Here is a 14353-nt window from a genome sequence, read left to right as displayed (position 1 = left end):
CTGGCTGGGAGCCAGCGATAGTAGACGTAAATAAGTGCTCAGGATGGAGAAATGGTCATTTAGGCTGATGACACATTTTGGTAGAGCCCACCTCAAACTTTGTACAGGGCTGGGAAGCCCTCCGCCACACATCCACACCCGTGCTGATATGATCCCTGGGATTTCTCCAGCAATTTATGTAAAATATGTAGATTTAGTCTCAGAGCACCTACCATGATTTCTGCTAAGGGAACAAACCCAGTAACAACGTTGCTGTCTTGGCGAGACTGGATTTCCTGAATGTTCCCTCTTCTCTGTGCCAGGTCTGCTAGGACAGGGCTGAGGTAATCTCTTGTCACCGTCACCTCAAGATTCATCAGGGGCTCCAGAATTTGCTTTTCAGCTTTCTTCAGAGCCTAAAGGAATTAAAGGATGTTAACTCCTCTTCTTCAGACTGTAGATCAGACTTCTGTTATGAAGGGAAGATTCATAAAAACTTTAAAATACTGTCCATACTCTTAAGCACAGAGCCTCCAGCAAAAAGACAGAAGCCTGCCTTAACCCTCTTTCTAAGAAGTCCAAAACATCAACGTTTGCGTGTACATGCACGCCAACAGTATACCTGAGACCTCATGTAGGGTTTGCGCCTACCTTCACGTATGTTTTGCAAGAGGATGGTTGGTAAAGTCTGATTAGGTAGAGCACCTGTGAACATGTGCCCAGAGACACAGGGGAAAGAAAATGGTTTTCCCCTCTCAAAGACATATTTCCTTCATATATCTCCTCTTTAAGTTTTGAAACCTATAGTTACAGTCCATGCTACAAGTCGGGGCAATCAAGGAGGGAAATGAAGGAGAGAGGTAAAAACAGAGTAAGCAGAAACATATTCTTACTGTAAGAAACAGAATTCTGTTCAGAATTTTAGATTTCAAAGGCCAAGAAGAACAAGCAGATACAGAAACTGAAAAAAGCTAAAACAGCATCAGGCAAATAGGAAGTGGACAAAACTGGGGAAGCAGCAGAGGAATAAAAATATATTGGCGTCCGGGTCCTTGTCAGATTTTGTCTGCATAGCATCATTCCATCAGCCAAACTGGTACATGGATTTGGAGGTCGTTTGCAAGCACTGTAACTACTGATGAGTCTGCTTTAATAGGTAACCTACTTCTCCAGCCTAACAGAGTTAAAACACAATAAAACAATTTCCCATATATTCTAAGCCTGTTTGGTTGTCCGGTGGGATATAATCATCTTGGATTTAGCAGTGGAAGCCAGATCAAAGAGCAAAGGGCTCTGGAATGTGGCCTCTCCTTTATCTGCCTCTGGCTGATCATCTTCTCTGCTCGCCTGCCCCCAGTCACTCAGGACCAGCGGTAGCATCGCCCCTATTGTCCAGTAATGCTCTGCGCCTCCTCCTTCCCCTCCCCCTTCTACCTTCACAATCATGAAAAATGGGCAGATTCGTAAAAACATCAGCATATTCTCTATTGTAGACATTTCAGAAAACCATAGCACACATATGTATAGTAAAAGCATAATTTCAGTTCTTTGCAGCTGATTAAGCCTTTAAAATCACTACCAACTGAAATGACTCAAATTAATGAAAAAGTATCTAATAATCCTTGAATGAAAACATTACGGAAAAATAATGACACAGAAACAACTAAATACATCCTGTGTATTTTTGCAATTCTTACCCAAAGCTTCGTGCCACTTCACAGGGTATCTTTTTGAATAACATACTGGAGTGGGAAAAGACTAAAAATTAAGAGGAGTAATGCTGCATCTAAGGAAGGGTCAGAGTTCTGTGTGACTGAACAGGAGGTACTGTGCTCGTGGGTCTGTCCTTAGTCCTCTTTCACAGCGTTTTCCTTAGCGACCCTGCATAGTTATAGAGCATCAAAAACTGCTTCTACAGAGCTTCCTCAGAAACGCTAAGCTGTACGGGAGTCACAGTCTTTGGGTGCTCCTTGTAATCCACTGGGCTACTCTGGGATGATGTCTGAGTGTCTTGCAGCAACCCAGGACGCCCCAAACTGATCTCACTGTTTCCTTCCCAAACGCCTGCCTGCTCGCTCCTCTTTCTGTTGACGGCATCACTCATGGTCAGGTTACCCGGACATGCGTCTTTGATTTCCTGTTTCCCCAACGTGAGCTGTGAGATTTATATTCCTGTTGCTGATACTCTAGCTCAGATCTGGTCTATTCCCTGAGGCTCTCCAGACTCCAGTCCCTCCTATATTCTAATGATCACCAAACTCACAGTTCCCTTAAAGATATAAAGGCTTAACACACGTAAACTGTTTTTCAGGAAGCAGAACCCTCTCGATGAAAACTGCTAACCCCAAGAACACAGACTGTAGACCGGTTGAAACACCCTGCTCCTGAAACACTATAAACTGCTCCCTGTCTCTTCAGGGTGGCTCACACAGTCTTGGGATTAGCTCACCAGGGCCCCCTTGCCTGGCAAAGCAATAAAAGCTTCTCTCCTGTTTCACTGAAAACTCTTGTCTCTACGTTTCTATTCAGCAGCTGTGAACAGAGGCTGAATTTCAGCAACATTAACTTCTTTCCAGTGTTGACTAAAAAGATGCAAGTTAAGTTTCATCTGGGGCAAAATGAAAACTGCAGCCTGGGAGACAGCACCTCAGACAGCTCTGAGAGACTGCTCTGAAGAGGCAGTGGGGTAAGGTTAATACATAAGATTTTGGTGAAGGGGGAGTTCAATACAACTAAGCACTCATTTTACAAAGGGTTTTCTGCTCTCCAGGAGGATCTGAGGTCCTCAGAAAGGGATTTAGTGCTTTTCTAGGCAAGAGGAGATGCAAGGACTAGAATCTTGAAATCAGTTCCTAAAACATCCAAGTATCTAAAGACCTGTCCTGCAGGTTCCCTGCAGCGAGGCCGCGGCGCTCCACGCTGAACTCCCCGGGGTGTTGCAGGTCGAGAGCTGTGGCAGCCCGGGCTCAGCCTCTGCAGAGGCTGACGGGCACGCCCTTGTTCCGGGGCTGCCAGCGCTCTTGGCAGGTGCCAAATAGTAGGTGACACCAAGAACCGTGCTCCAATTCCCCACTTCTCAACTTCTGTGAATCTTATACCATTCTGTCTAATATTCTGACTGTTTGGCTATATTTAATTTCCTTCTAAATGATAAGCTTGTTTAGGTCAAGAAAAACATGCATCTTATCGTGCTCCCTCAGATCCCAGTGCACCGTAAGTGCAACATAGATGGCTCGATAACTATATGAAGCATCACTGACTTCTCATCAGCAGAGGCAAGGAGTTTCCCCACCAGATGAAGTTTCACAAGGCTCAGAGTACTTCCATTAGTAGTATTTAAAGTAATGAATTAAAACTAAAGATTAAGTGGAGGCCTCATAAAGTTAATTCTTATTCTCTACTATGGTCTTAATGGAAGCTTAACCAAGGGGTATTAGATTCTGAAGGACTGGCCAAAATACTGGGGCTTGAGGTTAACTTAGAAGCACTGTATCATGTTTCAGGTGACGGTAATTTGAATACCAAAACCAAAGTCAGGTGGAACGTTTAAGAACTATTGGAAGGTAAATGTTTTCAACAATTTCATCATGACCACTTTACAGGCAATATTTCTAACTATATGCTCCAGAAAACAATATTTATAATTTTATTTTTGAAAATGTAAGTGGGTATTTTTTAAAATGAAAACTCTTAAGAAGTATGAATTTGAACTCACATGAGAAAGTCTTTCAAGTTCAGCCTTCTAAATCAGGGACTTAGGCTAATTAAATTAACTTTGTAATTATGGATTCAAATGAGACTAGAAAACCACATCTCAAACCCAGTCCAAAATACTAGAAAATGGTGATAAAAGCAAGTGTTTTAATGCACATCAGTCACCTACAAAGCTAGAGTATTCCCACACTGAATGAATGCATGGAATCACCATTCAGCACACCAAGGTCCTGGCGGCTGACCCCATGGACTGCAGCACACCAGGCTTCCCTGTCCATCACCAACTCCTGGAGCGTACGCAAATTCATGTCCATTTAGTCAGTGATGCCATCCAACCTTCACATCCTCTGTCGTCCCCTTCTCCTCCTGCCTTCAATCTTTCCTAGCATCGGGGTCTTTTCCAATGAGTCAGTCCTTTGCATCGGGTGGCCAAAGTACTGGAGCTTCAGCATCAGTTCTTCCAATGAATTTTCAGAACTGATTTCGTTTAGAATTGACTGGTTGGATCTCCTTGCAGTCCGAGGGGCTCTCAAGAGTCTTCTCCAACACCACAGTTCAAAAGCATCAATTCTTCGGTCCTCAGGTTTCTTTAGAGTCCAACTCTCACACCCACACATGACTACTGGAAAAACCATAGCTTTGACTAGATAGACCTTTGTCAGCAAAGTAATTTCTCTGATTTTAAATATGCTGTCTAGGTTGTTCATAGCTTTTCTTCCAAGAAGTGCATCTTTTAATTTCACGGCTGCAGTCACCATCTGCAGTGATTTTGGAGCTTAAAAAAATAAAGTCTCTTACTGTTTCCATTGTTTCCCCATCTATTTGCCATGAAGTGATGGACTGGATGCCATGATCTTTTTTGAATGCTGAGTTTTAAGACAGCTTTTTCACTCTCCTCTTTCACTTTCACCAAGAGCCTCTTTAGTTCCTCTTCTCTTTCTGCTGTAAGGGTGGTGTCATCTGCATACCTGAGGTTATTTGTATTTCTCTAGGCAATCTTGATTCCAGCTTGTGCTTCATCCAACCTGGCATTTCGCATGATGTACTCTGCATAGAAGTTAAATAAGCAGAGTGACAACATACAGCCCTGATGTACTCCCTTCCCAATTTGGAACCAGTCTGTTGTTCCAAGTCTGGTTCTAACTGTTGCTTCTTGACCTGCATACAGAATTCTTAGGAGGCAGGTAAGGTGGTCTGGTATTCCCAATGCTTTAAGAATTTTTCAGTTTGTTGTGATCCACACAGTCAAAGGCTTTGGCGTAGTCAATAAACAGGAGATGTTTTTCTGGAACTCTGTTGCTTTTTTGATGATCCAACGAATGTTGGCAATTTCATCTCTGGTTCCTCTGCCTTTTCTACATTCAGCTTGAAGTTCTCAGTTCACATACTATTGAAGCCTGGCTTGGAGAATTTTGAGCATTACTTTGCTAGCATGTGAGATGAGTGCAACTGTGTGGTAGTCTGAACATTCTTTAGCATTAAAATGAAAACTGACCTTTTCCAGTCCTGTGGCCACTGCTGAGTTTTCCAAATTTGCTGGCATATTGAGTGCAGCACTTTCACAGCATCATCTTTTAGGATTTAAAATAGCTCAACTGGAATTCCATCACCTCCACTAGCTCAAGGGCAAATCCCCAGGCAACCACAAGGAGAAGAGGAAACTGCTTTATGCTCTGAGAAGGAACTTCACTTATCTGATCTATAACTCAACAGGACTTATCTGATTTTAGTGATCCTTGATTAATCTTAGTAGAATAAACATGAACTCCAATACTGGAACCAATATTAGACCTACAGTGTCCTTTACATTATAGTCCATTTTGGGCAGAGCTGACCCAAAGAGTGTCTTTTACTCAGAGCTGCCAAGCCTGCCTCTGTGGCTATGTATATGGTATAGGAAAAGCAGCATGTATGCTCAGTCGCTTCAGTCAAGTCCGGCTCGTTGTAACCCTATGGACTGTAGCCCCCCAGGCTCCTTTGCCCATGGGATTTCCCAGGCAAGAACAATAGAGCGAACTGCCATTTCCTTCTCCCCTCCAAGGTATCTTCCTGACCCAGGGGTGGAAGCTGCGTCTCTTATAGCTCCTCCATTGGCAGGCAGGTTCTTTACTCCAGTGCCACCTGGGAAGGCAGGGGAAGGAGAGACGCCACTAAAACAACTTGCCTCTTCGGCAGAATCAGAGGATGTTTAGTCACTATCTGTGTTGAATACCAATATCCTAGATCCTATTTTGAATAAAACTCCAGTGATTAAGAAATCAAAGTTTCTCCAGGATTAGAAACTCTTGATTATAGGGTTCAGAATGCAAGGACACAAGGTCAGGCCCTGGGAGCACAGCTGTCTGCGGATCAGTGATGCATGGCTGGCCAGAGTGCCTTAAAGCAAAACGGATTCAGTTCAGTTGCTCAGTTGTGTCCGATTCTTTGTGACCCCATGGACTGCAGCATGCCAGGCACCCCTGTCCATCACCAACTCCCGGAGTTTGCTCAAACTCATGTCCATTGAGTCAGTGATGCCATCCAACCATCTCATCCTCTGTCATCCCCTTCTCCTCCTGCCTTCAATCTTTCCCAGCATCAGGGTCTTTTCCAATAAGTCAGTTCTTTGCATCAGGTGGTCAAAGTATTGGAGTTCCAGCTTCAGCATCAGTACTTCCAATGGATATTCAGGACTCACTTCCTTTAGGATTGACTGGTTGGATCTCCTTGCAGTCCAAGGGACTCTCAGGAGTCTTTTCCAACACCACAGTTCAAAAACATCAATTCTTCAGTCCCCAGGTTTCTTTAGAGTCCATGACTACTGGAAAAACCATAGCTTTGACTAGGTGGACATTTGTTGGCAAAGTAAGGTCTCTGCTTTAATACGCTGTCTGGGGTGGTCATAGCTTTTCTTCCAAGGAGCAAGCGTCTTTTAACTTCATGGCTGCAGTCACCATCTGCAGTGATTTTGGAACCCAAAAAAACAAAATCTCTCACTCTTTCCATTGCTTCCCCATCTATTTGCCATGAAGTGATGGGACCAGATGCCATGATCTTAGTTTTTTGAATGTTGAGTTTTAAGCCAACTTTCACTTTCACTTTCATCTGGAGGCTCTTTAGTTCCTCTTCACTTTCTACCAAAAGGTTGGTGTCATCTGCGTATCTGAGGTTGCTGATATTTCTCCCAGCAATCTTGATTCCATCTTGTGCTTCATCCAGCCCTGCATTTTGCATGATGTATTCTGCATATAAGTTAAATAAGCAGGGTACAATATACAGCCTTGACATACTCCTTTCCCATTTTGGAACCAGTCTGTTGTTCCATGTCCAGTTCTAACTGTTGATCTGAGTATAGATTTCTCAGGAGACAGGTAAGGTGGTCTGGTATTCCCAACTCTTTAAGAATTTTCCATAGTTTGCTATGATCCACACAGTCAGAGGCTTTGGTGTAGTCAATAAAGCAGAAAAAGATGTTTTTCTGGACACTCTTGCTTTTTCGATGATCCAACAGATATTGGCAATTTGACCTCTGGTTCCTCTGTCTTTTCTAAATCCAGCATGAACATCTGGAAGTTCTCAGTTCACATACTGTTGAAGCCTTGCTTGGAGAATTTTGAGCATTACTTTACTAGCATGTGAAATGAGTGCAATTGTGTGGCAGTTTGAACATTCTTTGGTATTGCCTTTCTTTGGGACTGGAATGAAAATTGACCTTTTCCAGTCCTGTGGCCACTGCTGAGTTTTCCAGATTTGCTGGCATATTGAGTGCAGCACTTTAATAGGAAGCACTGTTACAGCAGCTTCTCCAATCAGGAAGCTTCCATAAGCCTCTTATTCTTATCCCTTAGAGGGCAGACTAATGAAATGAATGAAATGAAAACCACAATCACAATTACAGCAGAAAGGATTAGGACACTTCCATACCTTTTGTAGGCATCTTGAGACACAGGCAGAAATCATAGTTGTGGAGGTACCGGGATGAATTACCAAAGAATGTAAAGTAACTGCTAGGTCTTGAACTGGGGATCCAAGCAATGGTCCTAGGTAATGGGGAAAACTATATTAGGACTGTATCGTATTCAGTGAGGGGTAACTGAAATGTGTAAAGAGGCAGAGAACTTCCAGTGTCCTGCATGTAAGGAGCTTTGAAGTCATCACCCTGTTCTAAATAATAAATAAACAGCAACAACTCTTATTGGGTTGACTGGAGAGGGGAGGACAAAGGGCAAACTACTGTCCCTAAGACTGGAGAGAGAGGTCAGTGCAGGGAGTTGCACTGAACTGTAACTGATTAACTGTCTGAGGCTCAGTGTGGCCCAGTCAGAGTTAAAAACTCCAGGAGGACCCAGTCTTGGGGGTGGGGAGGGGCACAATTTTGTGATCTCAAGCAGGCTCTCACAGTAAATATCAGATTCATGAGGGTGGCAGTGGGGAGGAATTCTTTCTGAAATACCCCAAGGCACTCTATTCTTAACAAGGTCCGCCCTCAGAGCCAAACTTGAAGGGGTATCAGAGCCTAGGTGACTTGAGGGAAGCACCCAATGGCAGTCTACTCCAGCCGTCCTGTCCCACCTATGGGGGGATGGAAGGTCTGAGAAACGGCTGTGCAGCCCAGAGGCCAAGGGCACCGGCTAAGACCCAATCTTAGGGGCACAGACGCCCCCCCCCCCCCCCTCCCCACCACAGTACTAAAGGCCAGTTTAGAGCAGTCCCTTTCACCCAGTGTATCATAGCTGGCTATCAAGAAAAATGCTGAAGGGCAAAGAGCACAATCTGAACAGAGAGAGCAAGCATCAGAACCAGACATGGCAGGGATGCTGAATGGTCAGACTGAGAATATGAACTGTGATGAACATGCTAAGGGCTGTGACAGACAAAGTGAAGGCCACGAAGAACAGATGATCATGATGGCACAGAGACAGAATCAAAACGGAATGCCTCAGGTCAGAGACACTAACAGAAAGGAAGAAGACCACTGACACACTCAGACGGGACACGGCGGAGCAAAGTCTGAGTGAGAAGATTTATCAGTAGACACCTCCAAAACTGAAAAGCAAAGTGAACAAAAGATTGAAAACAACAAAACAGAATATGCAACACTGTGGGACAACTACAAGGTATGACATATGCATGGGGAGAAACAGGGAGAAAATACTCCCAAAGTTAGAAAAGAAGAAAGAAATAATTTCTATTATTAGAAGGGGTTGAAAGTGATACCCATGCTTACTCTGGTTTGACTACCTCACCTTGGAGGCATGCACTGTGAACGCCATTTTCAAAGGCCTCCCTGGAGGCTTGCGAGAGGTCTCCGGCAACGCTTGCTGCATACTCGATAATGGGCAGAAGAGATGACGTTTCCATGGGTTTTGCTTCCAGTTCTACAGTCACAAGATGCCGTTTGTCTCCTAAAGTTCTATCTAAGGTATCTGTAAACAAATTGAATATAGTACCTCAGAGATTTGTTCTGGAAAGGTGTCAAGGTGCCACAACTGGCAAAATCAACAAGTCGAACAAGTTGATTACAGTCAACAAATTCAAGGTCTCATGGAAGAGAATACCAATAAAGACACTAAGCATAGTATAAAAATGTCAGAGTAAATAGTTCTATCAAGAAAGCGTAGATTCTGTATTTATCAACACTTGCTCTGAATCACCTATTAATATTGCTTCAGTGTTAGGGTGTGTTGAGGCAGATGAACACACAAGTTCTGACATGCAGATCATACGTTTCAACGTTTATGTGACTGAAATTCTTTTAAGCACAAAATTTTTACTTAAAACACTTACTGAGTACAAAAGGTTATCTAATGAAAATTGAAAGGTTTTTAACCTTGACAACAAACAGTTAAATTTCATACAGTTCCAGCAATATATTCTTTATTTAATGTTCATGATTTCAATCCTCCAAAACTACTGATCTATTTGTTAAAATGAAAATGGTATCCCTCATTTGTCAACAAGCAACAGTGGTCAGTGAAACTGAGTGGGGCCCTGTTGGGGCTCTCTGGCATGGAGGGCTTTTGTCCCCCATTTCTTGTAGGCAAGACTCCAGCCTCTACGACCTTCCCTGAGTTCCACAGGGCAGATCTGGAACCACTGCTAAGCAAGGGAGAAGCAGTCAAGAAACCACCTGTTCAGTTCAGTTGCTCAGCCATGTCCAACTCTTTGCAACCCCATGAACCACAGCACGCCAGGCCTGCCTGTCCATTACCAACTCCTGGAGTTCGCCCAAACTCATGTCCATTGAGTCGGTGATGCCATCCAACCATCTCATCCTCTGTCATCCCCTTCTCCTCCCGCCCTCAGTCTTTCCCAGCATCAGGGTCTTTTCAAATGAATCAGCTCTTTGCATCAGGTGGCCAAAGGATTGGAGTTTCAGCTTCAACATGAGTCCTTCCAATGAACACCCAGGACTGATACCTACTGATACCTACTAGAGGAACTGCTGAGAACTAAGGTCTACACATAGCCAACTTCATAACAAAGTTGCCAAACTGTTTTCTTGCCAATCTCGTTGGTGTAAAAGGGCATCTTGTCTTTTAACTCGCATGACCCTAATCACTGACAATCTTTTAATGTGTTCATGGGCCTTCGGCCTCTTTTGTGAAATGTCTGTTCAACCTTTTTTGCTCACTTTTCTAGTTGGTTGGCTGTCATGTTTTTAGTGATTTTTGGATTCTCATCTGTCAGTTTTATATGAGGCAAGTATCTTCTCTCAGCCTATCTTTTTGCTTTCATTATATTCTAATACATTCTTAATTTCAATACCATCAAATTTACTCATCTTTTAGTTCAGTTTCAGCCTTACCTGGTTAAGTTCTCCTATACTATCTTCCAAAAATTTGAAAGTTTAAAAACTTTCATAAAGCACTGGGGTTTTCTTTCTTTCCTCTTTTGCATACATTAGCATTTGTTCTCTTTATTCTTCTGTCCTCATAGGGAGACTTTCCAACTCTTTCCTCTTATTTAGGCTTTTATTTTTTTTTTTTTTTCTTTTTAACGCTTCACGAATTTGCGTGTCATCCTTGCGCAGGGGCCATGCTAATCTTCTCTGTATCGTTCCAACTTTAGTATATGTGCTGCCGAAGCGAGCACTTATTTAGGCTTTTAAATTCAACTGGAATTGAGGTTTAGATACAGTATGTGGGAGGAAAATAAATCTTTTCTCATATGAATAGTTTTTTCCAGGCCCATTTATTGAAATTCAGTCTGCCCTTTCCCACTGAGCTTCAATATCACTCTGTGAAAGCTGCATTTTCATTAGATATGAGTGTGTTTCTAAGCGCTCTGGTTTGTTCCCCTGGTATATCTGTCTATTCCTAGCTTGATTAGTTTATCAGTATCATAATGACTGCTTTTATAATAAGTATTAATGTCCGATACACTTCTTTGGGTAGAATTGGTACCTTCATGCTGTTCAGTCTTCTTATCTATGAATAGTATGGTTCTTAGCTATAGTTTTCTTTCATTCTCTTTTTTCAAAAAATTTATTTGGCTCCACCAGGTCTTAATTGTGGCATGCACAATCTTTAGTTGTGGCATGTGAACTCTTAGCTGTGGTACGTGGGATCTATTAACAGTTCCCCACCCAGGGATCTGAACCCTGGCCCCAGGCATTAGGAGGACAATCTCAGCCCCTGGACCACCAAGGAAGTCTCATGAATAGTATGGTTTCCCACTGAACTTGGGTCTTAATACCTGTACATTTTGATAATTTTCTAGATGTACACAAATGTAACCTGTGTCTCAACAGCATGTGATCACTGGTGGTCTGACTGTTCAGTCAAGGTGTGGTCTGACTGCTGCAGCATCTGGTTACTAGCTTTTCACTTTGTAACTAGCAAGCAATTTAGAGGGAGACACTTGAAGACTATGCAAATATGTTATTCAACAACGTAAACAATATTAAGTATTTGCAAAATGACGATTTTCTATTCCAACCCTCCTCCTCAACATCTAACAGTCAGCACTTGCCATTTCAGTGTAAGGAAAAACAGTCTCTTCTTGTTGATCTATTATTGGTATGGCCTCAGGAATTCTAGCTTTTTGTCAATGGCTTAATTATTGTACTTAGCTATTCTGGAGCTCAAATTAACCCAGATTTAGCCAGTGTAGCCTCTTCAGGTTGGTTCCTATGTCCTTATGACACAACCCCATCATTTTTTTGAGCATTTCCTTTCTTTCTCAGATAACATTCCATCGCTTATTTATTTTTGAAAGTTTCCTATTTCTTACTAATACTTTTTAATCCCCTTTCTTATTTCTTCAAAAATAATATTTATTTTATATACGCTGTACATGGTAATTCCAGTATCAGAAGGCTTTGCTCGTCTGCCTGTGAGGTTTATTGTTCCTACTGCTTTTTTTTGCTCATTGTGCCTTTTCTCAAGGCTTTATGATTTTAAAACTTCAAAAAAAAATATTGAGTTCATTTTCCTTTGTGGGATCTTTGAGGCCCGGATTGAGGGTACATTTACCTAAAGAGCCCTATGTTTGCTTTCTCCAGGCTCCTTGGTCTATCACCAATGAAGAGGACTTCACACTAAGTTCCTCTTGGTTTGGAGTTTTATAGATTACACTGGTTCTGTGAACTTAGGCTGAAATTGCCTATGGTTACAAATCCTCAGAAATTCTGCCCCTTTGCCAAAAGCCAGTCAGATAAGTTTCTCTGTCACCTTCTTTTATGGAGAAGACTTTCCATATTGTTTCCATGAGAATGTGGCTCTCAAGCAGTAAGTTAAATAGGACCACAGATTTCTCCAGAATAGCTAGTGGCCTAGGTGCTGAGTTATCTTCCAACATTCCTGTTCCACCTTCCTTTTTTTAATCTCTGGAAGTTTCCATCATATTCTAACCACTTCAGACATTAATTTGAAAGGGGTTATTTATATTTTCCAAGCATCTTGTTTTTCCAGATATAAAGTCCAGAAAAAGAAATCATCATGTCATTTGTCATCATGCCCCTATATCCTGTTTAATTTTTCAAGTTTCAATGAAAAGTAATCACCTGGCCTATTTATAAACCACTGAAGTGCTTAAAAGTTCCTAGTTACGCTACACATCTCTTTTCTATATTTTTTCACAAACCTGTCCAAGTTTCCTTACTGTGGGGATGGGAATAACTGCCATGTTCTTTTACTTAAGGGAACCAAACTGAAAATATCGTATGTAGAAAAAGCATGAATTCTTACATTTTGGCACAGAAATATAAAAACTTCAGTTTCTCAAGAATACCATCAGCACAAGATTACCATGTTTACTAAACAGTGGAAATTATTTTCCACTCTATTTTTTTTCTTTTTTAAATTTTAAAATTATCTGTAATTTTACTGATATAATTGACATACAGCACTGTAGGAGTGTACAACATAAGGATTTAACTTATTTATATAGATCATGAAATAACTACCACAATTAGTTTGGTGAACATCTAACATCTCATATAGATATAACACTAAAGAAATAAAAAAGATTTTTTCCTTTGTGATGAGAAATCTTAGGATATACTCTCTTAACTTTCACTTATAATGTACAGCAGTATTAATTATCTTTATCATGGTGTACATCACATCCCTAGTACTTATTTATCTTATAACTGGAAGTCAGTACCATTTGACTGCCTTCATCTAATTCTACCTTCCCCACTCCCATTTCCACTATTTTATGGAGTAAAAAATAGCACACCAACTTCAAACTCTTATCCTCCTTCTGGTATTGAGGACCAGGATGAGCTGTCTACTTCAATGGCTAATCCACTGCACACCTGCTTGACAAGTGGCTCAGCCAAGTATATGTAATAAATGAGCGGCAATGAAATAGGGCCATGCCTAAAGCAAACAAATTCTAAAAAAAACAAGAAAACACACATAAAACCTGTCCTCACTGATGGAAGACACTAGTGAATATAAACCCTGCTTTATGCAACTAAACTAAGAGATGCAGCAAACAGATCCTGGAGAGAAAGAGAGCAACAGGACCAGCAAGTTCTGAACGTTGAGTTTACCTGTGGCATGAACTGAATTCAGGATGGCCTCTCGGTATGCCACCTGCAGGGGCCCGAGATAGGTTTCTAGTCCGTATTCCCTCTTGATTCGGTCATGAATAATTTCAATATGTAACTCCCCCATGCCACAAAGGATAGTCTGGGTAAAAGAGGAAGAAAACAAAACAAAGGTCAAGGAAAAACTGTTTATCACAAAACACTAAATACACGTATGGTATCAATACATTTTATTTCCCATTACTTACAAACAAAATGTCTCCTGTAAACCTTTTTTGGCTCCTACATCAAAACACTGTTTTTAACTTCTCCGACTATAATAATAAATCAATTAAAAGTGAATCACAAGGGGTGGCCCAGTGGCTAAGATTCCACAATCCCAATGCAGGGGGCCTGGGTTTGATCACTGGTCGGGTAACTAGTCAGTGCTCATGCCGCAATGAAGATCCCATGTGCCACAACTAAAAGCCAGTGCAGCCAGCCTCTTACTCTGTGATAGCTGGGCTATTAGCTGGCCAAGTGGCATTCTAACCAGAACCATGCTTCCCAACCACAAAGCTAAGTTCTGGCCAATGGAACATAAGTATCAATGATGTTGTCAGCTTCTAGGTTATGTCTTTAAGGATAAATAAAACCATTCTCTTAATGAAGATGTAGATAACTATCTTGAAATGTGAATGA

General features: G+C 41.8%; 1 protein-coding gene and 1 non-coding gene across 6 annotated transcripts in view; both read right to left on the bottom strand.

The window, feature by feature from the left end:
* The window catches only part of GFM2 (GTP dependent ribosome recycling factor mitochondrial 2), a 48693-nt gene that overhangs the window by 701 nt on the left and 33639 nt on the right, over nucleotides 1-14353 (bottom strand). For all 5 annotated transcript variants that reach the window (XM_043887868.1, XM_043887867.1, XM_043887869.1 and 2 more), the window contains 4 exons: nucleotides 13676-13814; nucleotides 8919-9098; nucleotides 7597-7712; nucleotides 213-395 (listed from right to left, as the gene is read on the bottom strand). In XM_043887868.1, coding sequence (XP_043743803.1) covers nucleotides 213-395; nucleotides 7597-7712; nucleotides 8919-9098; nucleotides 13676-13814 — 618 coding nt within the window. The remainder of the gene's footprint in view (nucleotides 1-212; nucleotides 396-7596; nucleotides 7713-8918; nucleotides 9099-13675; nucleotides 13815-14353) is intronic.
* On the bottom strand, nucleotides 10661-10767 carry LOC122684025. Its single transcript, XR_006337921.1, has one exon. It is a non-coding gene; the product is annotated as a U6 spliceosomal RNA (small nuclear RNA).

Source organism: Cervus elaphus, chromosome 25 (genome assembly GCF_910594005.1).
Source record: "Cervus elaphus chromosome 25, mCerEla1.1, whole genome shotgun sequence".
Taxonomy (NCBI): domain Eukaryota; kingdom Metazoa; phylum Chordata; class Mammalia; order Artiodactyla; family Cervidae; genus Cervus; species Cervus elaphus.
This window is presented reverse-complemented; position numbering and strand designations above follow the sequence as displayed.